This window comes from Rhincodon typus, chromosome 27 (assembly GCF_021869965.1).
Source record: "Rhincodon typus isolate 14 chromosome 27, sRhiTyp1.1, whole genome shotgun sequence".
NCBI classification, from domain to species: Eukaryota; Metazoa; Chordata; class Chondrichthyes; order Orectolobiformes; family Rhincodontidae; genus Rhincodon; species Rhincodon typus.
This window is the reverse complement of record NC_063358.1, coordinates 32859047-32884166: the sequence shown is the minus strand read 5'-3', so window position 1 is coordinate 32884166 and position 25120 is coordinate 32859047. Positions and strand designations below refer to the sequence as shown.

At 37.8% G+C, this 25120-nt stretch overlaps 1 protein-coding gene across 2 annotated transcripts in view; it reads right to left on the bottom strand.

The window, feature by feature from the left end:
* Window positions 1–4597: 4597 nt before the first annotated feature.
* gnl2 (guanine nucleotide binding protein-like 2 (nucleolar)) overlaps window positions 4598–25120 on the bottom strand; it is a 54131-nt gene continuing 33608 nt past the window's right edge. The window contains exons 10-16 of one of the 2 annotated variants that reach the window (XM_048612983.1): window positions 24292–24396; window positions 18997–19155; window positions 13799–13894; window positions 9016–9452; window positions 7592–7674; window positions 6041–6120; window positions 4598–4809 (exon numbers count right to left, since the gene is read on the bottom strand). In XM_048612983.1, coding sequence (XP_048468940.1) covers window positions 4672–4809; window positions 6041–6120; window positions 7592–7674; window positions 9016–9452; window positions 13799–13894; window positions 18997–19155; window positions 24292–24396 — 1098 coding nt within the window. In that variant the 3' untranslated portion in view covers window positions 4598–4671. Of the gene's footprint in view, window positions 4810–6040; window positions 6121–7591; window positions 7675–9015; window positions 9453–13786; window positions 13895–18996; window positions 19156–24291; window positions 24397–25120 lie in introns of both variants that reach the window. The other variant, XM_048612982.1, reaches the window with a different exon arrangement.

The window sequence follows — 25120 nt, the reverse complement described above, 5'->3', positions numbered from 1 at the left end:
ATGCTGCTTGGCCTGCTGTGTTCATCCAGCCCTGCACCTTGTTGTCTTGGAAACTTGTCTCTTTGTTTCCCAGTAGATGACCCAATGTTAACATTAATTGAGTGAGACATTCCAAAGCCTCTTGGTCAGAGGGCTCCATTGACAAAAATACCCAAATTCATTGTTGCATCTGGAATCCTGAGTAAAGGTAAAAGTAAAAACAAGGGGCTCTTTTGGTGCAATGGTAGTGTCCCTATCTCTGATCCAGAAAGCTGAAGTTCAAGTTCCACTTGCTCCAGATGTGTGTAGCTAACATCTCAATAGATGGATTAGAAAATATCGGAAAGAAAAACAGTGTTAGTAGTTAGCCATTGTGCCATCGACCTTAAACTTATTCTTATTGCTGGATATGTGATCAATATCAAACAGCACTAGCATTGGATTTAAACATGAACCAACCTCAGCTATCCATTTTAATGAAAAACAGTTGTCCACACTGGGTCAGTACAGACTCAAAGGGTCGAAGGGCGTCAATAAGATGGCCTATTGAATGTGGTAATGCTTTGACTTGCAGAGAATTTAGAATTCGGTTTATTGTCACATGTACTCACATGCGTGCAATGAAAAGAGAGGCAGTGGGTTCTGCTTTGGTGTGCCATTTGATTTCAGATTCTCAAGTTAGCCATACAATCCATTGCAAGCTTCTTTGGCAGTTAGGTGACCAGCTGCAGATACTCTTCCCACATATTCCTATAATGTGTAGCAGTCATCATCCTCGACTTCCTGCTGTGCTGTGTTGTGCAAAGTTTAGTGGACTACTACCATTCTGCACACACTCGTTAGTAGTTACTGAGTACCTTCAACAACCAATCACTTTCTTCATGACTGCTCACATTAATCTGTCTTTGGTTATGCCTTTCCATTGCATCCCGATAGGTCATTAGCCACATCCTTAGTAGGTAGCATTTATCTCTAAGCAACAATCTAATGTTACTATTTGGAGGTGCAAACATCTGTGGGAAATGTGATTGGCAAAGAAGGCATTATGCCAGCTTCCACATTATCCTGCACTGACATGTCCAAGAACCTTCCAGTGGAAACCTTTCAACTGATATCCTGCATGATCCAACAACACTGATTGCAATGTGTACTGTCTATGGCTCCCTAAAAACCTGCAAGAACCAACTATTGAAGCAAATTCAACAGTCCTGTAATTCACACTGGTTGCATCAGTAGCAAAGTAGATGCAAGTGGCAGTACCACTTTGGCACTGATCACCCAAGATATGCACTTTGTTCAACAGATTCTAAAATCTTGTTGCTATCAATTGGCAGATCTCTAACAGGAACTGGAAGTGAAGCAATAAAGACTCTGGTACCTTGACTGGCAGAGATGTGGAAGGCAGTCTTGTTGCAGATTACAAATTTCAGCAAGGACATGGTGTATAAGTATAACCACCACCTGAAGGAGGACTGAGGATCCAAAAGCTTGTTTTTAAATAAACCTGTTGGACTATAACCTGGTGTCATGTGATTTCTGACTTTGTTCAGTGGCATTGTTAGTAAACTGTGTCCAGAAAGCCCTTGTCTGTATATAAGATTTTTCTGGTGGTAGTAGTTGAAGTGGGCAAGTAGGGGTAAGGAGGAAGAGGAGAACACGGGGTATTGCCTCCAGCAAACTGATGTTTGCCATTGATGTCTACCTTGTTATAAAAACTTTGAAAATCACATTTATACCAATGAAGAGATTCTTAGAACAAATTCTATGAGTTGAGGCTTTTCATTCAGGCAAGGTCTCAGCTATCATACTTCAGTACTGAAAGTATCCAGACAATAACCATGTCAATTCCCATTGTGTTCACCTTGTTGACCCTGCCGAGTTTCAGACAGGTGGGAAATTCCAAGCCTCAGTCATAATGATGAAGGTTTAGCTCTTCGTCCAATTACCATTTTGCAAGCAACTCCCAACAATCGTTTCATACTTCTGCTTAGACTCATTAAATGCACAAGTCAATAGGATGTCAATTCCTGACAACAGTATTTTTGTTGTTTCAGCCTTCAAAAGTACCTTCAAAACCAGTGGGCTCAGAGCAACAAGCATATACAAAGACAACCAGGCTCCTTTCAAGTTATGCATGAGCCCACCTTGGGAATATACTGTTCCTGTATCAACACTGATCAAAATCCTGGAACTTCCTACCTAATACAGACTACAAAAACAAACAGGGTCAACATCCTACAAAAAAAATTAAAAGCCCTTAATATCGAAAAAAATTCAAATTGTTCTAGCTCCTCAATATACAATTCTAATCTATTAAATTTAATGGTTCTGAATAAATGGATGATTTTGGCAAAACATTTAAAAAATGTTATCACATACAGCATCCACTCATGTTACACAAAACAAAAACAGAAAATGTTAAATACATTGAGCAGGTCAAGCAGCATCTGCAGAAATAGAAACAGCCTGAAATGTTAATGAGGTTTCTCTCTCGACAGATGCCATCAGACTTGTTGAATATTCCAAACATTTTTTGTTTATAGTTCAGATTTTTAAAATCTCCAATATTATCATTTTGTAAGCATGTTAAACTCACTGATTCAAGGATATTTTGTGTTTGTTACATCTGTATTTTCATAAACAGATTCCTCTCAAGACCCAAGCTTTCACCATGTTTCACCTAAATGAACTTAAAAAATAATTTCCCTTCAGACTAAAGAATGATCCATCTGTTGTAAATGCCAATATCATTTTTCAATGATAAATTATTGACCACAAAAATACACTATCAGCTTATAATTGAATACATTATTGAACCCAGTTTTGGAGATGGGTAATTCCCAAAAAGGAAAATAAAAAAAGTAAGAACTCATGACTGAATCAGCCAGGTTAAGTTTCTCCCCAGAGAAATCGGTTGAAATGGTTCACATGATAATAAAACAAAACCGAGAAATTTAACACTTTTCCTTTAAAATTAAAATTCTCAGTATCTTTTGCCATTGGAACATAATTGAAAAGTTCAGCATTGTAAAGCAGAAGCATGAATGGCAGAGTGGAAAGCTCATCCATAATCAATTGACAGGAAGTATAAATTCAGTTCATCAAGCCAAGTTTTCATTCTCAAAAGCCAACCTTCTCTGGATTCCACTCCAGCAACATAACTTCACTTGTTATTAGACTAGCTCAAATAAGGGACAGGTAATTCTGGGAATTTGCACTTGTGAATCCCATTTGCAACCTAGGACTCAACTTCAACAGTCAATTTCTTTTTGTATGATGGAAATGGACATTCCATTGCAGTTGTAGGAGTGTACCCCTCGACTGGGACAATGACTCAGGAGGCAGGCAGGATTCAGAGAAGTGGCGGACTTTTATTCAAGCAAGAACCGATTAATGCAGGGAGAGGGCCAAAAGGATCTTCCCAAATCTGGCCTTGACGTGAGAACACGATTATTCCCTTAATCTTTGGCTCAGATCATGAGAGATCAATGACACACTGATTTTTAGTGAAATACATCATTTTTATACATTTTGTATTACAATACTCACATACACCATGGTCAATATGTCCTTTATTCTGACTCCATACACTCAATCCTGTGAAACATCTCATCAATGATGGGCATTCCTATGGACAACCCCAGGTTCCCATGATCTCATGGTGTTTAAAAGGCATTGTTAATCTCCAAGCCTTGGGATCTTTCTATGCATCCTATTAATTAGCATTCCAAAGTTACTGGTTATACTCCTTCTGGTCTGTCTCAGACTTGCTAATCTCATAAGGACTGTTTGAATCTGTCATTCAGTGTATTTCATGTGCTGCCTTTATTAAATTCAATCATTCCTCATATTTTCCACTGTTCCAATCATGTATATAAAAAAAAAAGATGGTTTTAACTAAGTGCTATAAGATTCGTAGTATTAATTTCTGTTATAAAGTATGAAGTTATACATCTACTTCTACCGTTAGCACTTTGTAATTAATAAGTTACAAACAATCTATTTCATTCAGGGTGTACCATGCATCTTTTTCAGAGATAAGAAAAAGTGTTTCCTGAGACTAATTAATTTTCACATCTATGTTTAAATGTTTTTCCCCTAATGCTTGTATTATACTTTGGTTATAGGTGTATCTATATTAATGTTGAAATTTATGATTATCTGAAAAATCTTTAACTACAGACTAGTTCTTAATATTGTGTGGATAACTTCAAAGAAACAAGCAATTACTACCAAATAACCTTAGCTCTTGTTTTTACAGCTGCATAGGGAGTTAGTCTGACTGGTTCATGGGCTGAGATTTACACCCCTTGTTCTAACTGGTGCTATTCACTTAATGGGACAACATTTTTTCATTAATGAGGCTGGAATCAATCACTTGTCTATCCTCACACATCCTCTTATCAAACTGTCTTGAATGGTTGCATGTAGGGCCCCATGTCGACCTTGGAGTAATCTTGTTCAAAGGTACCATTATATTTCACTTAAATGTTAAATGTTAGGCTGCCCCATCTTGTTTTAATCCTTGTCGGCCATTTTCTGTCTTTCAAAGATGGGCTGCTCTTACAGCAGTCATCACCCAGGCTCACAAAGTGTAAAATATGAAGTTCACAACACGTTAAGAAAAATGCTTTTTACTTTTATTGCACAAAGAGAAACATGTTATTTTGTTTCAACATTATCATTTTTTTTTCATTTCTGAGACTTGGAAACACTTCTGTTCTTGTTCTTGTTCTTGTTCTTATTCTTATTCTTGTTCTTGACATTGTGTGTTTCATAGTATCGAACGCCAACCTTTTTTGAGTGCAGCAGTCGGTCAAGTCTTCGCTTCTGAAAATTTAAAAATCGCACTGGTCACCGATAGCTGATCAATGACAGCTGAATGCTCCCCAACAGACCATCTACACAAAATTCACAAACAGTGACTTTGCCAAGTTTTACTAGAGCTCCCAGCACAGTAACAGGGCATTGAAATACAACTGTTCTTTGCTAATGTTTATATACATGAACCCCCACTTACTTCTCAAGTAAATGTACTGTCATTATCCTACTAATTCTGCGTTTTCCAACTCCCCCTCCCTCCAGTAATGTTCATCTAGCTTCCTCTTAAATGGACTTGCGTCACTTACCTTAACCATCACTGTATTACAAATTCTTATTAATATTTTGGCAGATTTTTCCTAAATTCTCTCTTGGATTGGTAAGTAACTTTTAAAATTAAGACCTTTAGTTTGAAGCCTTTCTATCCAACCCAGACATGTGAAAGTATTTTCTCCATGTCTATCCTATCAAAAACTTTCACACTACTCAACCTTTCCTCCTCTATAAAAAACAGCCCACAGATTTTATTTTTGTACTTTCCCCATGCTTCTATATCCTTCTTACAATATGAAAACTAGAACTGTACATATTACAGATGTGATCTAACCAAAATTCCATTAGTTTAACAGTCTAATTGTATTTTAATAATTATCCCTTCAGAAATAAATCCCAGTGATTGATTTGCTTTTCTTTAACATGGCCTTGTTAACTTGCTTCTTGTTTTTAAGTGATTTGTCATAGTACCTGTAGACCCCTCTACTCCTTTATCTTACTTACATTCCAGTATCTGTCATGTTCTTCCTACCAAAACGTACTTACCTTTATTGAGATTAACCTGCCCATTACAACTCCCCCATTCTACAACTTTATTAAGGTTTCCCAGATTGAGAGTTCCTCCCCCCTTAGAATTACCAAAGGTTCTCAATTTGCTGTTTTCCGCAAATTGAGGTTTTTATCCACAAGCTAACACGTTTGTGATAGATTTTATATCAGCAATATACTGCTTAAAATAGTTTTGCGTTGTTGTCAGGATTGTCTTTTAACGTGATTGTAAGTTGATTTACTGAGTCATTACCACAATCATTTCGAGTTACGTTTTGAATGAAATCTATGAAAGAGTCACAATGCAGATTGAGTATTTTGGACCAGGTGAAATACTTCGCCACAGTCAAAAAAAATCAAGTTATATCTGTCATTATGCTCCATTCTAATATGTAATGTAAAACACAAGAAAAAATACCTCTTTGGATGAAAGCTTGGCTGGAGGAGGTTGTGCATCATCAGATTCGTTTTGAGCTTTTCTCTTTCCTACTGGACGACCTGTAAATTGTTTAACAGAAGTTTCTCACAAAATGTTTGACTTCAGAAAGCCAGTTGGGTAGAAGATTCTAAAGCCAAGGTTTACTGTCTTGCAAGATTAAAACATTGTAAGAATATGCACCCCCATTTTCAATCTCAACTCTGAAACCTCAATTAATGTCCACCACCTTCCTCGGATCCTTCTATGGGATGAGTCAGTGTCAGGCAAGGTAGTGCTTAATCATAAATTAAACGGACTACAGTAGTTTGAGATGTTGGTTCACTGCCACCTTCTCAAGGAATGCAGTTCATACGTTAATTAAACGTATAAATAATTACAACTGATATAAAATTAACAAACAACAACCTCTCAAGAATGAGAAAGCACAAATCCTTTGATAAGGATATATATACTTTCATTTTAAAATGAAATCATTTAGCATTAGACCAGAGAAAGACAAGTGGAGAGATCTACTCTGCACAACACTGTTAAGGCCATGACTTTGGATTTATATTTAAAGCAAAGAAATCACAAATCACTGAAAACTGCGAAGGATAAATATTCTCAATTATTTTAGTTCTAATTCCTCAGGGAAAACCACATTTAAGGCATAAAGATACTTTGAAAATCATGCAAACAGCAAAACTGATACAGCACATTTCTGTGAGTTCATGAATCAGTAAGGTTTTGGAGTAGATTTGTAGCTTGGTAACTCACTCGTCTCTATCCATATGGATAAAGAGAACCACCAGTTCGATTGGGACAACACCAAGATCCTGGGACAAGCAAAGCAGAGACAGGCATGGGAGTTCCTTGAAGCCTGGTACTCCACGAAGAAAGCCGTCAACAAACACACAGAACTCGACCCCATATACACTCCATTGTGAAGGAAAACCAGAAGTGAGGTACATAAGAACATAAGAACTAGGAGCAGGAGTAGGCCGTCTGGCCCTTCGAGCCTGCTCCGCCATTCAATAAGATCATGGCTGATCCTTTCGTGGACTCAGATCCACTTACCCGCGTTCTCACCGTATCCCTTAATTCCTTTATTGTTCAAAAAAAATCTACCTTATTTTTAAAAACATTTACTGAAGTAGCGTCAACTACTTCACTGGGCAAGGAATTCCATAGATAATCCAGCTCAACGGACTCCCGAGTTTAAAAACCAGGCAGGAAAACACAGCAGTGCTTCATCGGAGGCTGCACTGATGATGTTACCCAGCAGGGCAATGAAACGTCTGCGGAACAACAATGAACCAGCTCGGCGAGCCAACCAACCACAACATTCATGAATCAGTGTTAGGAGAATTATATTTTCTAATGAGGTGGGGATTATAAATATTAAAAAAAACACACACAAGTATAGTAGAATGGTTAGTTACTAGAAATTCTTTACATAGATTTTACATTTCAGAATTCATATGCCTATTTTAAGTGAGTTTCTTTGACAAGCATTGCAGAAAAGTGAAGCAGCCCGATGTGTGGACTTACCCTTTTCTTTTGGTTCTGCTTCTTGATCAGTTGACTTTTGACCCGATTTGGTGAGCAGTTTTGTAGTAAGTCCCTTGGGAATCCTAAAATGTTAAAAAATAATAGTTGCGTGTGTTTGGAAAACATCCAAATCAAAATTTACTCTAGCAAATCCAAAACTTAAAACCTTTAAATTTAAATTTTACATCTTATTCTGATGTTGACATTTGGATGACCAAAAGCCTAGGTATAGCCAAGAACTGAAGGTTAACCTGGTTAAGATTGAAATTAAGGTGGAATCAAAAAGACAAAATAATCCATTGTAGCAAACTTAAAAGAAAATTAAATCCATTTTCTAATTCACTATTAGGAGATATAGCCTGGGAAGATTAATCCCTATTAAAGAATGGGGGGGAAAATACTTTTAAATGACCAATACATGATGTTGTCTTGGACATATTTTAAATAATGCACAAATTGCCTTGCTTTTCAAAATACAAACAGAAGCCAGAAGCAGGAATAGGCTATTTGACCCTGAGTCTGCTGTGCCATTCAATATGATTATCTAATGCCAAATGTTCTCTTTTTCCCCATACCTCATTGATGCTTCTAATATCTAAAAAAAAAACACAACTCTTTCTTGAATACAGTGATCTTCAAGCCACTAATTTAATGTTGGCTAGCTGTGGATGATACCAGGACTATTTTTGTCAAAATGTTACATGTGGCAAGGGCTGAATTTTTACAATGAAATCCAAGTTTAATTAAAACATTAAGTACAATCTCCCCATCCACCATACAGTATAATTACAGCCTGTCACGACTAAACGTTCACATAATATATTATAAAACCAGTTTGAGGGGCAGCAAATACAGCTGAAACTCCAATCTATTACACCATTTCCCCCTGCTACATCAGCTCAAAGACACCATAGCAAATTTCACAAAATGACCATCATGTAGAGAACAAACAAACAGTTTCACTGGCTCATTGCTGTATTGAGTGAGATTAGAAGTTTTGAGTGTAAATACCAGTTTTTCTGACAAACTTGGAACTGTTGTGTTTTGAACCTCTACCCACTCAAAGCTGAATTTAAACCTAGACCAATCCATACCAATTTCTCTAAGCCTCCAAACAAAAAGTATTCTGTCCTCTGATTCCAGTCTCATGCACCTTCCTTTCATCCCATTATTAGCAGCCATACATTCAGCTACCTTGATGCTAAATTCTGGAATTCCTCTTCATATTATTCACAATTCCTAATTTTTGTTTGGTTTGGTGTCCACCTGGCTCACCCCTTTGAAATGCCTTGTGGTATTAAAAGACGCTATATAACACAAGTTACAAATAATCAGTCCTGCCTGAGGAGATACCATTACGCTCAGTAAATATTATAAACAATTTTTTTGTTTTATTTGTTTTCTATGGAGAAGGGGAATCTTACCTAACAGCCGAGAATCTCTTTGCTTTGGCTTTATCCAAGAACTTTTTGTATTTAGCAATTTTGTCATCCAAATCTTGCAGCACTTCTTTTGGTCTTTTTGACTTGCCCTCCAGTTGAAAACTACTTTTTTCAAGTTTATTTTGATTAACCTCAGTTAATTCTTTCTCTTCACAATCCTCCAATTCAAGCTCCTCATCCTCTTCCTCTGAATACATCTCTTCGTCGTCAGAAAAGTTTACAGGCTGGAGGTCTGTATCTGAAAATTCAGGTGCAACGTTGATTTTTCCAAAGTTTTGCCTCACTTGAGCAACAAATTGTTGCATCACATTGGGGTTTTCAGTTTTTTCTGGTTCACTTTCTAAATTTAGTTCTTCTGATGGCTCCTTCACTTGACTAACGTCATCAAGTTCTTTATTCGTTTGCAGTTTATCTAATATCTATATGATAAAAAAAAAAGTTGTTAAAGGAAAAGACAGTCAGACATTGTGCATGCAATTTGTGGAACAACAGCTCAAAAGTAAGCCATGTGAAAAATCCAAATTAAACGTTATACACTATTTCCAGACTGGAAAGATTACAGACATCCAGAATTCTTTTCACCCAGTCCTGAAACAAATTGATAGTGAGCAAAATTAGATGATTGACATGTTCAGAGTGCAGAAGAAAAGGAGGGCAGAGTCGGGAAGTTGAACGGGAGATTCAATTGTTTCCTCTCTTCTTGTACAGACTCCTTACCCCAAGCCAACATTTTTGCTTCACAGGTACTGGCAACTAGATTAAAAAAGGACGGGGCCTGGAAAGTACTGGAGTAGAGGGTAGGAATTTGTTAAGAACTTGATGCAAGTGCAAGCGTCACACAAGTGCATTAGGATTTGCAAGAGCTTTATAAAAAGGAACGTATTACTGACATGGTGACAATGCTCAAATTTAATCTGGACGTGCGCATGAGCACATCACATATTTTCAAACCAATAGATTTGACAACATGTACCTTCATTACTTAATTATGCTATATGTTATATCTCGGCCACACATGTATATTCAGTTCACATATTTGTGGTTAGGCATTCAAATCTTACTCCATAATTTAGACATGTCTTGGTTCCAAGTATCCCAGATAGAAGTTACAGTATATAGAGGGTCCCTGATTTATGGACACCAAACTTGAACACTCATACTTATGAACATGATCTAATACAGGGGTGTAATTTTGAAGATCCGACATGTGATTATTTCCTCATACTTACAAACAGCTATTTCGTATGGTCTTACATTGTGTTCCAAATTGAATGGACTCAAGAATAGAACCGGTTTGCAACTTAGGTATTTCCTGTATATATATTTGTATGTGAAAATTCACAAATCAGAAAGGTACAAATCATGTTAAAGTATATCAAATCCCCATCGAAAAACCAACCAAACATATTATATATGTCTAGCTCAAGCCTAAATAATTCAGAATTATTCATAAAATATATAGTGTTAAAAACTGACCACGTATTCCAGCTTGAAACAGACTGCCAGTGCCCTAATGGAATGTGAGTAATATTTTATGCATATGAAGTACATAAAAAAACAATTTGCTCTCTCAGTCTATTTAATGCAGTGTTATGAACAACTCAAATTCTATATGGTCGTATCCAAACAGATTGTGTGGCATCTGCAATAGTTCAAATTATAAATGGATTACTGAAAAAAAAATTCAGACTGTGAATTTCTAAGCAGACACTTAAAATCAACATTAAAACAGTTTTACAATCTTTAACAATGCTGTTAAATGAAATTAATTTTAATTTTAACTTACAACAACCTATAAAATAGCAAGAGCTGATGGAATTGAGGAACTTACTCAATACTCATGAAGTTTATTGTAACACAGCTCCTTGTCAAGTCAATCAACTTCACCTGAGTGAGATCAATATCCAACTAATTTCCCCAGAATATTCTAATTAAAGATAACAGATAAAATACGAAAGACGAAAAAGTGGCCCCAAGAAGCATTGTCATATAAAGTTATGGTTTCACTTTGCAAAGGCATTGAGTCAATTGGAATCATTTCCCTGTACACCATAAGACAAACATTCGCAAGTCTTGGTGCAGACCACCACTGTGGTTATTTGTGCGCTGTGTACATGCTTTATTTGGCAAATATCATGCCTCCACAAACATTTTATGTTTTTATTCAGCCACAGAATTAATCCAAATTTTAATAAAAACACCATTAAAAACATTCTGCAATAAACTGACCGCAAACAGTTGCCTGTTTCATAGGAAACAGGAGCAGGCCATTCAGCCCCTTGAGCCTGTCGAACTATTCAGTGAAATTTTGGCTGATCTGTGGCCTAACTCTATATACCTGGCTTTGGCTCATATCCTTTAATGCCTTTGTTTAACAAAAAGTTCTCATTTAAAGTTAACAACTGACCCAAGATTCACTGCTGTTTGTGGAAGAGAGTTCCAAACATCTATCATCCATTCTGTATAGAAACTAACATCTCTCCCAAACAGTCTGGACCAAATCCTCAGAGTATGCTCCCTAATTCTAGAATCCCCAGTGAAAATAGTATATTGTTATCAACCCTGTCTTTTCTTGTTAAAATCTTGAAGGCTTTGACCAGATTACCCCTTAACTTTCTAAATTCTAGAAAAAAAAAACAGGACTGATTTGTACTTGTACTCTCCTTGTACTCCCTCCCAGGCCAATATATCCTTCTTGAAGTGTGGTACACAGATCTGCTCACAGTAGGGTCAAAGAACAAAGCAGTACTGAATCAGGATTTTGTATAACTGCAACATAATTTCTGTATTCTTATATTCCAGTCCTGTAGACAAAGGCAAGCATTCCATTAGCTTTCTTGATTATTTTCTGAACCCTGTTTGTAACATTTTAAAGATTATGTACCCAAACTCCCAACTCTGGACATGTATATTTAACCCAGAATGTACCTTGACTTGTCCTTTATTGGTCCAAAATGAATAATCTCACTTGCTTACATTGAATTTCATTTGCCAGTTTTGCCCATTCATTTAGTCTATCAATTATTCCTTTGTAATTTTATGCTATCATCTACACAGTCTTCAGTGCAACTAACTTTGTGTCATCAGCAAATTTGAATATATGACTTTCAATGCCATTATCCGAGTCATTAACAAATACTGTGAATAATTGAGGCCCTAATAGAGATCCTGTGGGGCACCAATCACATCCTGCCAATTTGTGTACCTACCCAAAATCCCTACTTTTTGTCATTCAAATCAACCAAATTCCCAGTTATATCAATAATTTGCTCTTAGTTCCATAGGCTTCTACCTTAGTTAACAGTATCTTATGTGGGACTTCATCAAATGCTTTCTGGTGGTTTATATGGAGGTTTATATAATCCCCTGACCACTACTTTAATCACCTCTTCAAAAAAATTCAACAAAGATTTTGTCCGGCACAACCTACCTGTTTGGAATCCATGCTGGTTCTCCTGATTAAATGAAAAATTTCAAGGTTTTTGGTTACCCTATCTATAATTATAGATTATGGATGGTGGTGAGCCTGGTGACTGCAGATGTTTGGCTGGCTGGTCTGTAATTCTCTGGTTTTCCTGTTTCAGTCTTCCTAAAAAGTAAAGTGACAGGTGCAATTTTCCAATCCAGAGGGACAATTCCTGTATGTAGGAACTCTGGAAGATTACAGCTATGCCACCTACAATGAGCTCCCCTACATCCTTTAATACCTTTGAACGTAAACCGTCAGGACCCAGGGACTTGTCACTCTTTAATTTCATTAAATTCCTTTAGGATAATTTTATTTAGTTCCTGTTCCCCTTCTACTAACCATTTCCTTGGGACTTCTAGCAAACTGTCCTCCATTGCGACTATAAATACAAAGGCAAAGTTATTTTTCAATATGACTGCCATTTCCTTATAGTCTTGGACAACATTCCCACTTTAGTGGGTCAACATTCGTCCTGACCACGCACATTCCTTTACGTAAGTACAAAATTTCTTATTGATTTTGATTTCCCTGGTAAGTTTCCTTTCATGATCATTTTTACCAGCTCTTTTAAGCTGCTTCAAGGCCTTTTATTTGTCTTTGTATCCTTCCACTGCAACAGGACCTGGGCTTTCTTTTTGCATTTTTCTAAGTCCTTTCTTTTAGTTCCTCATCATTTTTAGTTTTCTATAGCTGTTTCTTCCTCTTTTGCTTCTCAGGTGTATAAACTGGATTTGTATTGTGTTAAATGCTTCTTTAAATATTCTCCACTGTTCCTCAGTGGTTTTACCCATGGGCAGATTTGTCCACAGCTTGCGGTGGACAGTCTGTCTCATTAAAGTCAGCCTTACCTAAACCTAAAACTCTAGTAGCTGATTCTGCATTTTGCTTTCAAACACTACATTGAACTCGATCACATTATGGCCATTATTTGACAAATGCATCAAGACATTAGACATTCTAAAGGTAACCTCTAAAATTATGCTTCCACAAATTCGCTTGAGCAGCCGAACCCAGAGTTCCCCGACATAACTGATGCAGATGTATTTTCTTACGATATTACGAAAAAGGCTGTTATCCATCCAAGTTCCCCCACACCTCCAATAATACCAAAGATGAAACAAAATTATATTCAAGTTCTGTCAGCATAGTCCGAAACAAATTTCAATGTCTCCTAACATCAAAGTAGCAACATGCAGGTGTCAATGGGGTTTCAGTTCCTATGTTCAAACTGTATCAACATAACTTATGTTTCTGAGCAGCTTTCATAATTCAAAAGCATATTACCTCCAGGTTTACCTCTGCATTTGGCGGTTTCACAAAGAAAGGTATTCTTCCTCTCTGCCAGTCATTCAGCACCATTTTGGCCACAGTTTGTATGTCTGGTTCTCCACCCTGGAAAATAATAAAACCTACTAAAATTGGGAACCAAAACTGACCTTTGGAATAAAAAGTAAACATAAAAACTCCGTCAGCAAATACATATTTTTTTCAGTTCATATTGATCTTTCAAATCAAGAGACTGAAAGGACTGCACTATGGTCAAAGATTTCCAAAGCCATGATCAAATAATGATTCACAGTACAATACTGTAATATATAAAATGTAATTGTTCCACAGATTTTGCTTTACCCACTATTTTTAAATTCTTAATGATCAAAGTAGCTTGTTATGAAGTAAGCTTCAAAATGTATAACAATATATACTTCCCTTCCTTGTATTACTCAAAAATTAGTTACCACCTATTTGCAACTAACTGCAAACTAAAACTTTCAACTTAACAGATGCTTTAATCAATAGCTACACTGGTCGCCATTACGCTCATCATATAACGAATTTGGTTTCTTTGGTTGACATCCATTGTATGGAATTTGAATGGTAAGTGAAGTGGTGCAACCAACATAGTGTATGATAAGCACTACTAACTAGAAGACTAAATTTCAAATTTTCTTAAGTATTTATTGCATACATAAAGATACATACAAGTTACATAAAGATAATTTTCCATTTTATTCCTAGACTTTAACATATAATCAAGACTGAATGTGATGCACTACAAAGGTAGAGGTACTTCAGCAATCCTGATTTTCCACATGAAACAAAACCATGGCCTAGTCTACCTACTCAAATTAATGAAGAAGGTACATTTCAAAAAGATGTCCTGACCAACAGATCACAATCAATCACCATTCAAAAATCCACAAAAACTGGTCATTAATTTCCCTGTTTGAACCTTGCTCACTGCAAAATGGCTGTGTGTTACAATGACTACAGTAAATGCAGCTCACTGTATGTGAAGTGCTTCTGGATATTTTTTAGGAGATATGAAAACTCTAAATAATTGCAAATCTTCAACCATATCAAGTCTTTAAAAGCACTCTACTTGACAAGAGCATTCTTCGCAGCCAACCTGTGTGGAATGCGCAACTTTTCTTTTGGGTTTCACTGGTAGCAAGAGACCAACACTCATTAAGCACAAAGCAAGTATAAATGCTTTGTATTTTCATAGTTGTGCCAGACCACCCAAGCATGACTTTATGTCACTGTCGTCTAAACCAGAGAGATACAGTGCAGCCTCCAGGTGAGAAGCAAGTGAAATGAGGATATGTAACAGCTAGTTAGCAGAGATCAGCATAAGTATGGATCCCACAGAAACAGCCAATGGCAGGACAACATGGCCAAGTGGAATGCTCCTTCTATGTGGTGTGGGAAAACAAGAACATTCCAGTGTTCAGGGTGATCATATACTAGAAGTACCTGCAGCTGTAGGAAATCCATGTTTCGGATCTGGAGCATTGGTAAGATATGCAGTAGAGTATGCTCAAGGCATACTGTTTGTGGATAGCATGCACTGGGAGGTGACCACACCACAAGCAAAGAGTGCACTCATATAAGGATAGTGGATGATCACCAGATAAAGTCAAAGTTAATGTTAGTACACAAGATCTCTGGGGCCATCTCTCTCTCTAAACAGATTTTCCATTTTGGATATTGTTAAAGAGAGATGTAAGGATAGGAGTAGAGCTGAAAGAGGCAGGGGATTCTATTCTAAGGGATTGTTAGAACGAGATGTCCTATCTAGAGGTAGACCGGTTGTCCCACAGCAGAATCGAGACCAATGTTTTCGCACAGACATTTGCTAATACAGTGGGGCAAGGTTTGAACTAGACTGTGAGGGGGATGGGAACCTGAACAGAAGACAAGACTGAGGGAAACTAAAAAAAGAAATGTAAGATACAAAGTCATAGAATAAAAGTGGAAGGCAAAGGAAACAAGGATTAGCAGCAAATGTGGCTAGAGTACTAAAGAAGTGCTCTGCAGCAGTTCAAGGCAGCAACTCACCACCACCATCTCAAAGGCAACGAAGGATAGGCAATAAATGCTGGCCCAGTTAGCAATGCCCATGTCCCACAAGTGAAAAATTTTTTTGAAAAAGTTTCAAAAATTATAATGGTACTATATCTGATGCACAGAGCATTTGCAATAAAAATAGATGAATTAATAATGCAAATAGTTTACACTTACTTATACGATAGATGGCAATTAAAGAGACACAGCCGAGAGACAAACAAGACTAGGAATTGAACATCTAAAGCCATTCAATCTTTAGAAAAGGTAAACAGAATGGAAAAGGAAGTAGGATAGCATTATTAGTGAAAGATGAAATCAGTGCTATAGGAAAAAAGATCTTGGAACAAGAAATCCAGGCGTGAAATCAGTATGGTAGGAGTTAAGAAGCTACAAGGGATAGAAAATATTAGTGCGAGTTTTCTAGAGGCAAGGTAGGAGTTGACATTAAACAGGAAATTGGAGATATATGCAACAAGGGTGCTATACAGTAATTTTGGGTGATTTTAAATCTACATATACACTGGACAAAACACATTAGCAATAGTACTGTGGCAGATTAATTCTTAGGGTGTGAACAAAATGAATTTTTAAGAACAGCACTTTTAGGAACAAACTGGTGTTGGTACAACAGGAAGAGGTTGGTTAATGACCTTAACCAAAAAAGAACTGTTGATCTTGGAAATTTGAAACAAAAACAGAAATTGCTAGAGAAATCCAGCAGGTTTGCCTAGTTCTGAAGAACTGTCACTGGACTTGAAACATTAACTCTGCTTTCTCTTTACAGATCCTGTCAGACCTGCTGAGTGTCTCCAGCAATTTCTGTTTGTAGTTAATAATCTTGTTGCAAAAGGTCCTTGACAAAAATGTGACCATAAAAGATGGGATTCTTTATAGGGATAGAAAGTGAAGTAGTCCACTCCAAATCTAGGATCCTAAATCTATATAAGGGAAACTACAAAGAAAGGAGGGGCGAGTTGGCTGTGACAGACTGGATAACTTCATTAAAAAGTATGACAGTCATATAAAGTTGCTGAAAGAAGTAGTAAGCCTGAGGACTGGAAGCAGTTTTGACTTCAACAAAAGAGGACCATGTAGTCAATTAAGAGAGGAAAAATAGAATATGAGAATAAACTAGCAAGGACAATGTAAATGAATTGTAAGAGGTTCTACATGTAGAAAGAAAGATTAGCTAAAACAAGTGCAAGCCTCTTCCAGTCTGAAACCACAGAACTCTATAATGGAGAGCAAAGATCTGACAGAGCAATTAAACAACTATTTTTGTTCTGATTTACACAAAAATATTTCCCAGAAGTATTCATGATGCAAGGGTCTTTTGGGAAGGAGGAATTGAAGGTAATTAGTATTAAAAAGAGTGAGCTGGTAAAATTAATATGCCTGAAAGATGATAAATTTGCAAGGCTTAATATCTGCATCCCAGGGTACTCAAGGAAGTGGCCATGGAAATAACAGATGCTTTGATTATCACCATCCAACATTGTTAGATTTTGGAACAATCCCAGCAGTGTGGTGAGTGGCAAATATAACCTCACTCTTAAAAAAAAATGGAAGGAGGGACAGAGAAAAATCAGGAATTATGGACCAATTAGTCATTATTAGCAGGAAACTGAGGGAGTTTATTATAAAGGATGTTTTAAGAGAACAGTTAAAAATTACTAACAGTTTTACATAAAGGCAATATGGATTTATGAAAGGAAAATGGTGTTCGACAAACCTAATGGAGTTTTTTCAAGAATGTAACTAGTAGAGAACCAGCGCATATAATCCATTTGGACTTTCAGAAAGCTTTTGAGAAAGTTTGAGATAAGTTATTGTGCAAAATTATAAGATATGGGATTGGTGGCAATGTACTGGCATGAATTGAGAATTGGTTAACAGACCAGGTAACACAATGGGAATAAATGGGTGGTTTTCAGAATGAAATGTGGTGACAAATGGGTTACTGTAGAAATCAGTGTTTGTGCCCTATATATCAAAGGTTTGGATGAGGGAATCGAGTGTAATATTCCTAATCTTGCTAACAGCGCAAAACTAGGTGGGAATGAGAGTGATAAGGGGGAATGTAAAGAGGCTTTGGGACAATTAGACAAGTTGAGCGAGTAAATAAATAAATAACAGATGCCGTATAACATGGATAAATGAGATGTTGTTCACTTTGGTAGCGAGGAAGGCAAGTGGTATGTTGGCCTTTGTGGCAAAAGAGCCCGAATACATGAGCAAGGAAGTTGTACTGCAGTTGTACAGGGCCATGATGAGATAACAGAGTACTGCATGAGTTCTGGTCATTATCAAGAAAATATATATGGGCATGGGCGGCAGGTTTGTCATATGAGAAAAGATCAGGTTGACTAGGTCTGCATTCACTAGAATTAAGAAGAATTAGAGGAGATCTCATTGAAACATATAAAATTCTAACAGGACTAGCAAGATTGAATGCTGGGGTCTCAGAATACACAGTAAACCATTTTGTCCGAAATGAGGAGAAATTCTTCACTAAGACTGGTGAATCTGTAGAATTCTCTACCACTGAAGGCAGCGGGGACAAAGCCAATGAATATGTTTAGGAAAGAAAAGTTCCTAGAAGTTAAAAGGTGTCAAGGGAAGAGTGCAAGAATAGGTGATGAGATAGAAATCAGTTATTATCAGGTTGAATGGCAGAGGCTTGATGGGCCAAAAGGCCTACATCTGCTCCCATAATCTGTTTCCAATTTGGTTGTGCAAATCAAAAATAACGATACTTTCAAATTGTATAAATCATTGCTCCATGACACTTAGTGTTACTCAAAACAGTCACTTAAATAACTACCCCATTTGTGGAAGTTTGCAACTAAATCCATTGTCCTTTTATGCTAAAAGATAACATCAAGCCTCTTAGCTTTGGCACTTAAGAAAGGAATAAATTTGTTTTCAAATTTGTTCTTCCACAATTCATGTCTACATTAAATGAGTTTCCAGTGGCCAGTTTCTCTGAACTTGCGCTTTCAGCAGGCAATTGAGGGGTCAATTTTTTTGTCTGCCTAGTCAACAGATGAAGTGCTTAATCATCTACACAGACTACATTTTAAAGAAGTATTATTCACTTTTGTACATTTCACATGTAATTCTGAAATGAATGACAAAAATCTTACCTTCAAAAGCTTCCCCATTCTGAACGCAAGCTTTTCCAAGAAATCCACTGCGTTGTCCCAGCTATTTATCTTGTAGGTCTTGCTGATGTATTCTGATTTAGCTCTTTCCAATACCGCAGCAATATGATCCTCAGGACATTTGATCTTCTCCACTTGAACCTGTAAGGGGAGGATGCGGCAGAAGAAATCAACTCAAGCAAGTAGGGTCTCTCAAAGTCAGTCAACGCCAAGCTTTGAACCATAAGACATCATTAATGAATCAAAAAATAAACTCATACAGGGGCTCTTGTGGTACTGTGTGAGTATCTCCACCTCTAGGCCAGAAGACCTGGGTTGAAATCCCACCTGCTCCAGAGGCGTGTCATAACATGCCTAAAGCAGATGGATCAAAAATATCTAAGGAACATGTGGAAAGTAACTGGCAAATCAAGTGCAAAATGTATTTATATAGTGCCTTTAATAGAATAAAACAAACTGAAGTGACAACATCACAATAGTTAAATTTCAGTGGCAGTGATCTGGAATAGACTGTGCTCACCAACAGCTACTATCAACACAAAACAATTTAAATTAATTAGAAAAAATAAAACTTTGATAAATCGACCAGGAGGGTTGATGAGGGTAGGGTGGTACACATAGTCTATACAGATTTCAGTGAGGCCTTCGATAAAGTTCCACGTGGTAGGCTGCTCTGGAAGGTTAGATCGCATGGAATCCAGTGAGAGTTGGCAAACTGGATACACAACAGGTTTGATGGTAGGAAGCAGAAAGTAATAATGGAAGGATGCTTGTCAGACTAGAGGCCTATGATTATTGGTGTGCCTCAGTGGTCAGTGCTGGGCCCACTGCTGTTTGTTATCTATCTCAATGATTTGGGTGAGAATGTACAAGGCGTGATTAGTAAGTTTGTGGATGACACTAAAATGGGCAATATCGTGGACAGTGAGGATGGTTATCAGAAATTCCAGCAGGATCTTGACCAGCTAGAGAAGTGGGCTGAGACATGGCAAATGGAGTTTACTACAGATAAGAGACAGGTGTTGCATTTTGGAAAGTCAAATCAAGGCAGGAGTTTCATGGTAAATGGCAGGGCCTTAAGGAGTGTAATGGAACACAGGAACCCTGGAGTTCAGGTGCACAGTTCTCTGAAAATGGGGTCACTAGTAGACAGGGCAGTGAAGGCGGCTTTTGGCACACTTGCCTTCATCAGTTGTACAGGATGTTGGTGAGGCTGCACTTGGAGTATTGTGTTCAGTTTTGGTCACCTTGCTATAGGAAGGATGCTATTAAACTGGAAAGAGCGCAGAAGAAATTTACAAGGATGTTGCCAGGACTCAAGGGACTGAGTTATTGGGAGAGTTTGGACAAGTTAGGACTTTTTTCCTTTATCACACAGGAGACTGAGGGGGTAGCTTATAGAAGTGTAAAAGATCACGAGAGACATCGATCGGGTGACTGCACTCAGTCTTTTCCCCAGGGTTGGGGAATTGAGGACCAGAGGGCATCAGTTTAAGGTAAGAGTGGAAAGAATACATGAGAACCTGAGGGGCAACGTTTTTTTAAAAAACAAACAGAGGTTGGTATGTATGTCGGAAGTGCTGCCAGCGGAAGTGGTTGAGGTAGGTACATTATCAAATTTAAAAGGCATTTGGATGAATACATAGATAGGAAAGGTTTTGGAAGGATATGGGCCAAGTGCAGGGAAATAGAGTTAGCATGGATGGACATTTTGCTCAGCACGGACCAAATTAGACCAAAGGGCCTACCTTCAAGCTGTAGGATTCTATAACTTGTAATGGATAACTACCATCAAGTCATCTGGTCATGGGTCAGATGAAAGATTCCCATGCTTAACTACCCAGGTCATGCAAGTTAAACATCACAACTGTTGGTGGTGGTGGTGGTGGGCAAACCTTATAATTACTAGTAATAATTCTATCAATTTTCTTAATATATTAACACAATACTCGACATCAATAAAGTTATTAACCAAATATTATAATTACAAAAATAAAACACTTCATTTTTTACTATATGCTCACTTCCAGGCTACTGTAAAAAGGTGAGTAAAGATTTTCATGAAGTTCAATGCAAGGATTACATTTAGTAATTCATAGAATTTTATAGGATTATAGAGTCACCAAAACATTTTTTTATAGAGATGTGCTGAATGCAGATAGAGTGACTGCATCATTTGTAAATGTCATACAAGAGTGAATGTTTCTATATGCAGCATGTATGAAAAGTGAGCACAATTTCTTTCCATGGTTTGTAGGAAGAGACAGTGTAGCTCCTATGTCTTTAGGGCTTTTTTGCAATGGTGATATAGAAAAAGCAGTACTAAACTTCTTCCAAATTTACTTGACATCATGCTGCCAGTGTCTGTGAACTGGTGGCAGAGGGGAAGTACATGTCCAGAATGACAGTGATAAATAATCTACCGTGCATCTACAATTAAATGCATGGAATTAAACGATATATCATAAAATACTTATACACTTAATAGTAAGGTCCTGGGTAATGTTGCTGAACAAAGACCTTGAGTGCAGGTTCATAGTTCCTTGAAAGTGGAGTCGCAGGTAGACAGGATAGTGAAGGCAGCATTTGGTATGCTTGCCGTTATTGGTCAGTGCATTGAGTAAAGGAGTTGGGAAGTTATGTTGTGGCTGTACAGACATTGGTTAGGCCATTTTGGAATATTGTGTGCAATTCTGGTCTCTCTGGTATTGGAAGTTGTGAAACTTGAAAGGGTTCAGAAAAGATTTATAAGCATGTTGCCAGGGTTGGAGGGTTTGAGTTATAGGGAAAAGGCTGAATAGGTTGGACTACTTTCCCTGGAGTGTCGGAGGTGAGGGGTGACCTTAGAGAGGTTTATAAAATCATGAGGGCTATGGCTAGAGTGAATAGACAAGGTCATTTCCCTGGGATAGAGAAGTCCAAAACTAGGTTTAAGGTGAGAGGGAAAAGATTTAAAAGGGACCTAAGAGCAATATTTTCACGCAGAGGATGGTGCGTGTATGCAATGAGCTGCCAGAGGAAATTGTGGAGGCTGGTACAATTACAACATTTAAAAGGCATCTGGATGGGTATACGAATAGGAAAGATTTAGAGGGATATGGGCTAAATGCTGGCAAACGGGACTATTTAGGATACCTGGCCAGCATGGATGATTTGGACTGAAGGGTCTGTTGGTATGTTGTGTACAACATACCGTTATAATTAACCAGGAGCTGTACTGGACCACCCACTTCGCACTATGACTACAAACATAGGTCAGAGGCTAGAAACTCTGCAGTCAGTAGCTCATGCCAAATGAGATAGGGGCAGAAGAAGACCATTCAGACAATTAAAACTGCTCCACCAATCAATGAGATTATGGCTGATAATTCCTCAACTCCACTTTCCTGCCTCTCTCCCATAACCCTGATTCCCTTACTGCCACGGTGGGATTTGAACTCATGTTCCCACAGCATTTACTTCGGCCTTTGGATCACCAGTTCAGTGATATTACTACTACGCCTTCAGGTCCCTGCCCTCCCTATCCTAATTTCCTACAACCTGCCCACCATCAACAACACACAAGGCAGATGTGAAACGGACTACCCTCCATTTTCCAGGGTGATTGCAGCTCCAACATAAGAACGCAGAATCAGGCAGGTCAAAGAAGCACTCCTTTCACCACCTAGGCACAGTGACAGCAGTGTTTGCACTGCCAAAATTTAAGGTTCCTTTAACAGCACTTTTTATTCTGCAACCTCTACCATTTAAAAGGACAAAAGCAGCAGATGCATGACTACACCGTGACTTGTATGTTCCCCTTCATGCCATACACCACCTTGACTTAGAACAATATCACTGTTCCTTCATGATCATCGAGTCAATATTCGAGAACTCTCTAACACTTTCCTATGGCTTGCTGTATCCCTCAAGACCAAAAATTTGTCTCAGTCCTAAAAATGATGGATAAAACAAGGGTCTAGGCCCGAAACGTCAGCCTTCCTGCTCCTTTGATGCTGCTTGGCCTGCTGTGTTCATCCAGCTCTACACCTTGTTATCTCGGATAAAACAACCCTTCAGCTTTGAAAATTTCAAAAAAATCCCCAATGACTACTGAAGAAATATCAATTCATTTGAAGTCCTAAACAATTGTCCCCTTAGCCTGAGGCTGTCCATGAATGTTCTACGTTCCCTTTCCAGGGAAATAATGTCAGTGTCCACCCTGCCATGTCACTTCAAATCTTGTTCATTTCAATGAAAGTATGTCATTCTTCTAACTCCAGAGAATCAGCATCTCAACTCAGCAAATCTTCGCTTCAATGCTAGTTAATTCTTCCATAAATATAGAGAATGAAAGTGTACAGAACTATGGTCTCAGTGACAGAAATCCAGTGACATGCAGCACAATCCTAGGCAAGATGGGTGTGCCAGGTTATGTATGAAGAAAATCTGAATGCTTTACCTTTACCTATTCAGAATGCAGAAAACCTAAAATCATGGGAACCAGAGGACAAAGAGAAATATATAAGCATCTCAAATTTGCATAAATAAAAAACTAATAAGTTGATAGCACAACAGAGACAAGAAGGTTTCACTTTGGAAAGCAGCAAGCCTAATCTATAGAATGAGAAGCAAGGTAAGAGAAATTCATGATCAAGTACAAAGAGATGTTAATTTTTCTTCAAGGAAGGAACACTCAATTCTAAATTTGTCAATGCTTTCTTAATCACATTATTAAGAAATTTTTTTTCTTTCAGTGTAATGAATTATTACAAATTGCATTGTTAAAAGAAAAAAAGTTCTGCTGCATCAGTAATATCTTGCTAAAAGAAAACAACCTAACCTTTTACTGCTGTTTAGGTCATATCAATCTTAGTGAAAGTAATGAATGCATGTAGGCGGTACAATGGCTCAGTGGTTAGCAATGCTGCCTCACAGCGCCAGGGGCTTGAGTTCAATTCCACCTCGGATGACTGTCTGTGTGGAGTTTGCACATTCTCCACGTGTGTGGGGATTTCTTCCAGGTACTCCTCCAAAAATGTGTAGGTTAGGTAGACTGGCCAATCTAAATTGCCCAGTGTCCGGGGATGTGCAGGCTGAGTGGATTAGCCATAGGAAATGCAAGGTTACAGGGATGGGTGGGTTTGGGTGGGATGCTCTTCGGAGTGTTGGTATAGACTCAATAGGCTGAATGGCCCGCTTCCACACTGTAGAGATTCTGTGATATACTACTGTGCGGCTCAATTTACTGTTAACTTCACAATGATAACCCTATTGTTTAGAAAGTTTTAGACTCACCACTCCTTTTAGCACTATTTCAGTCTCCGTATCCCCAGAAGGATAGACAACACCAGGGCAATCAATTAGGAAAATGCGTCGCATCAGCGTGATATACTGCCAGACCTATAACATGGAATGAGAAGACGCAACTATTGTAGCATATTATAAAATTCTCATATTAAAATAAAATTGAAAACACAAAGAGCCACAAGGTCCATTTAAAATACAGAAGATCAAATCACTGAGAAATGCACACAAGACTAAAAGGTTCTCAAAGTTCATCAATTCATGCAAGTTGAAATCTTGTTGCTCAAAGTGAACGGTGGCAGCATTCGAGAATAAAGCAATTGCCCCAAGATTCGGGTTAGGCCTTCCTGGTTTAAATATATGCAATCAGAAACACACTAAAGCCAGTTCTTCACTGCGCCACCTAATCTCAATCTTGTAATTGCGTGACATGTTAATTTTTCATATCAACTATCTTTCGAAGATGGGGATTAAATGTAAAATTACGACTAAAATGATCAGAGTGGGCCTACATACCAAGGGACGTGTCAAGGTAGGTAGCTTAACCTTTTAAGATCAAGAACAAAAACAAAGTTGCTGGAAAAGCCCAGCAGGTCTGGCAGCATCTGTGAAGGAAAAAACAGAGTTAATGTTTCTGGTCCAGTGACCCTTTCTCAGTTTTGAGGAAGGGTCACCAGACCCAAAACAATAATTGTTTTTTCCTTCACAGGTGCTGCCAGGCGTGCTGAGCTTTTTCAGCAACTTTTGTTTTTGTTCCGGATTTACAGCATCCACAGTTCTTTCGGTTTTTCTTTTAAGATCAAATTAAATAAGTATTCAA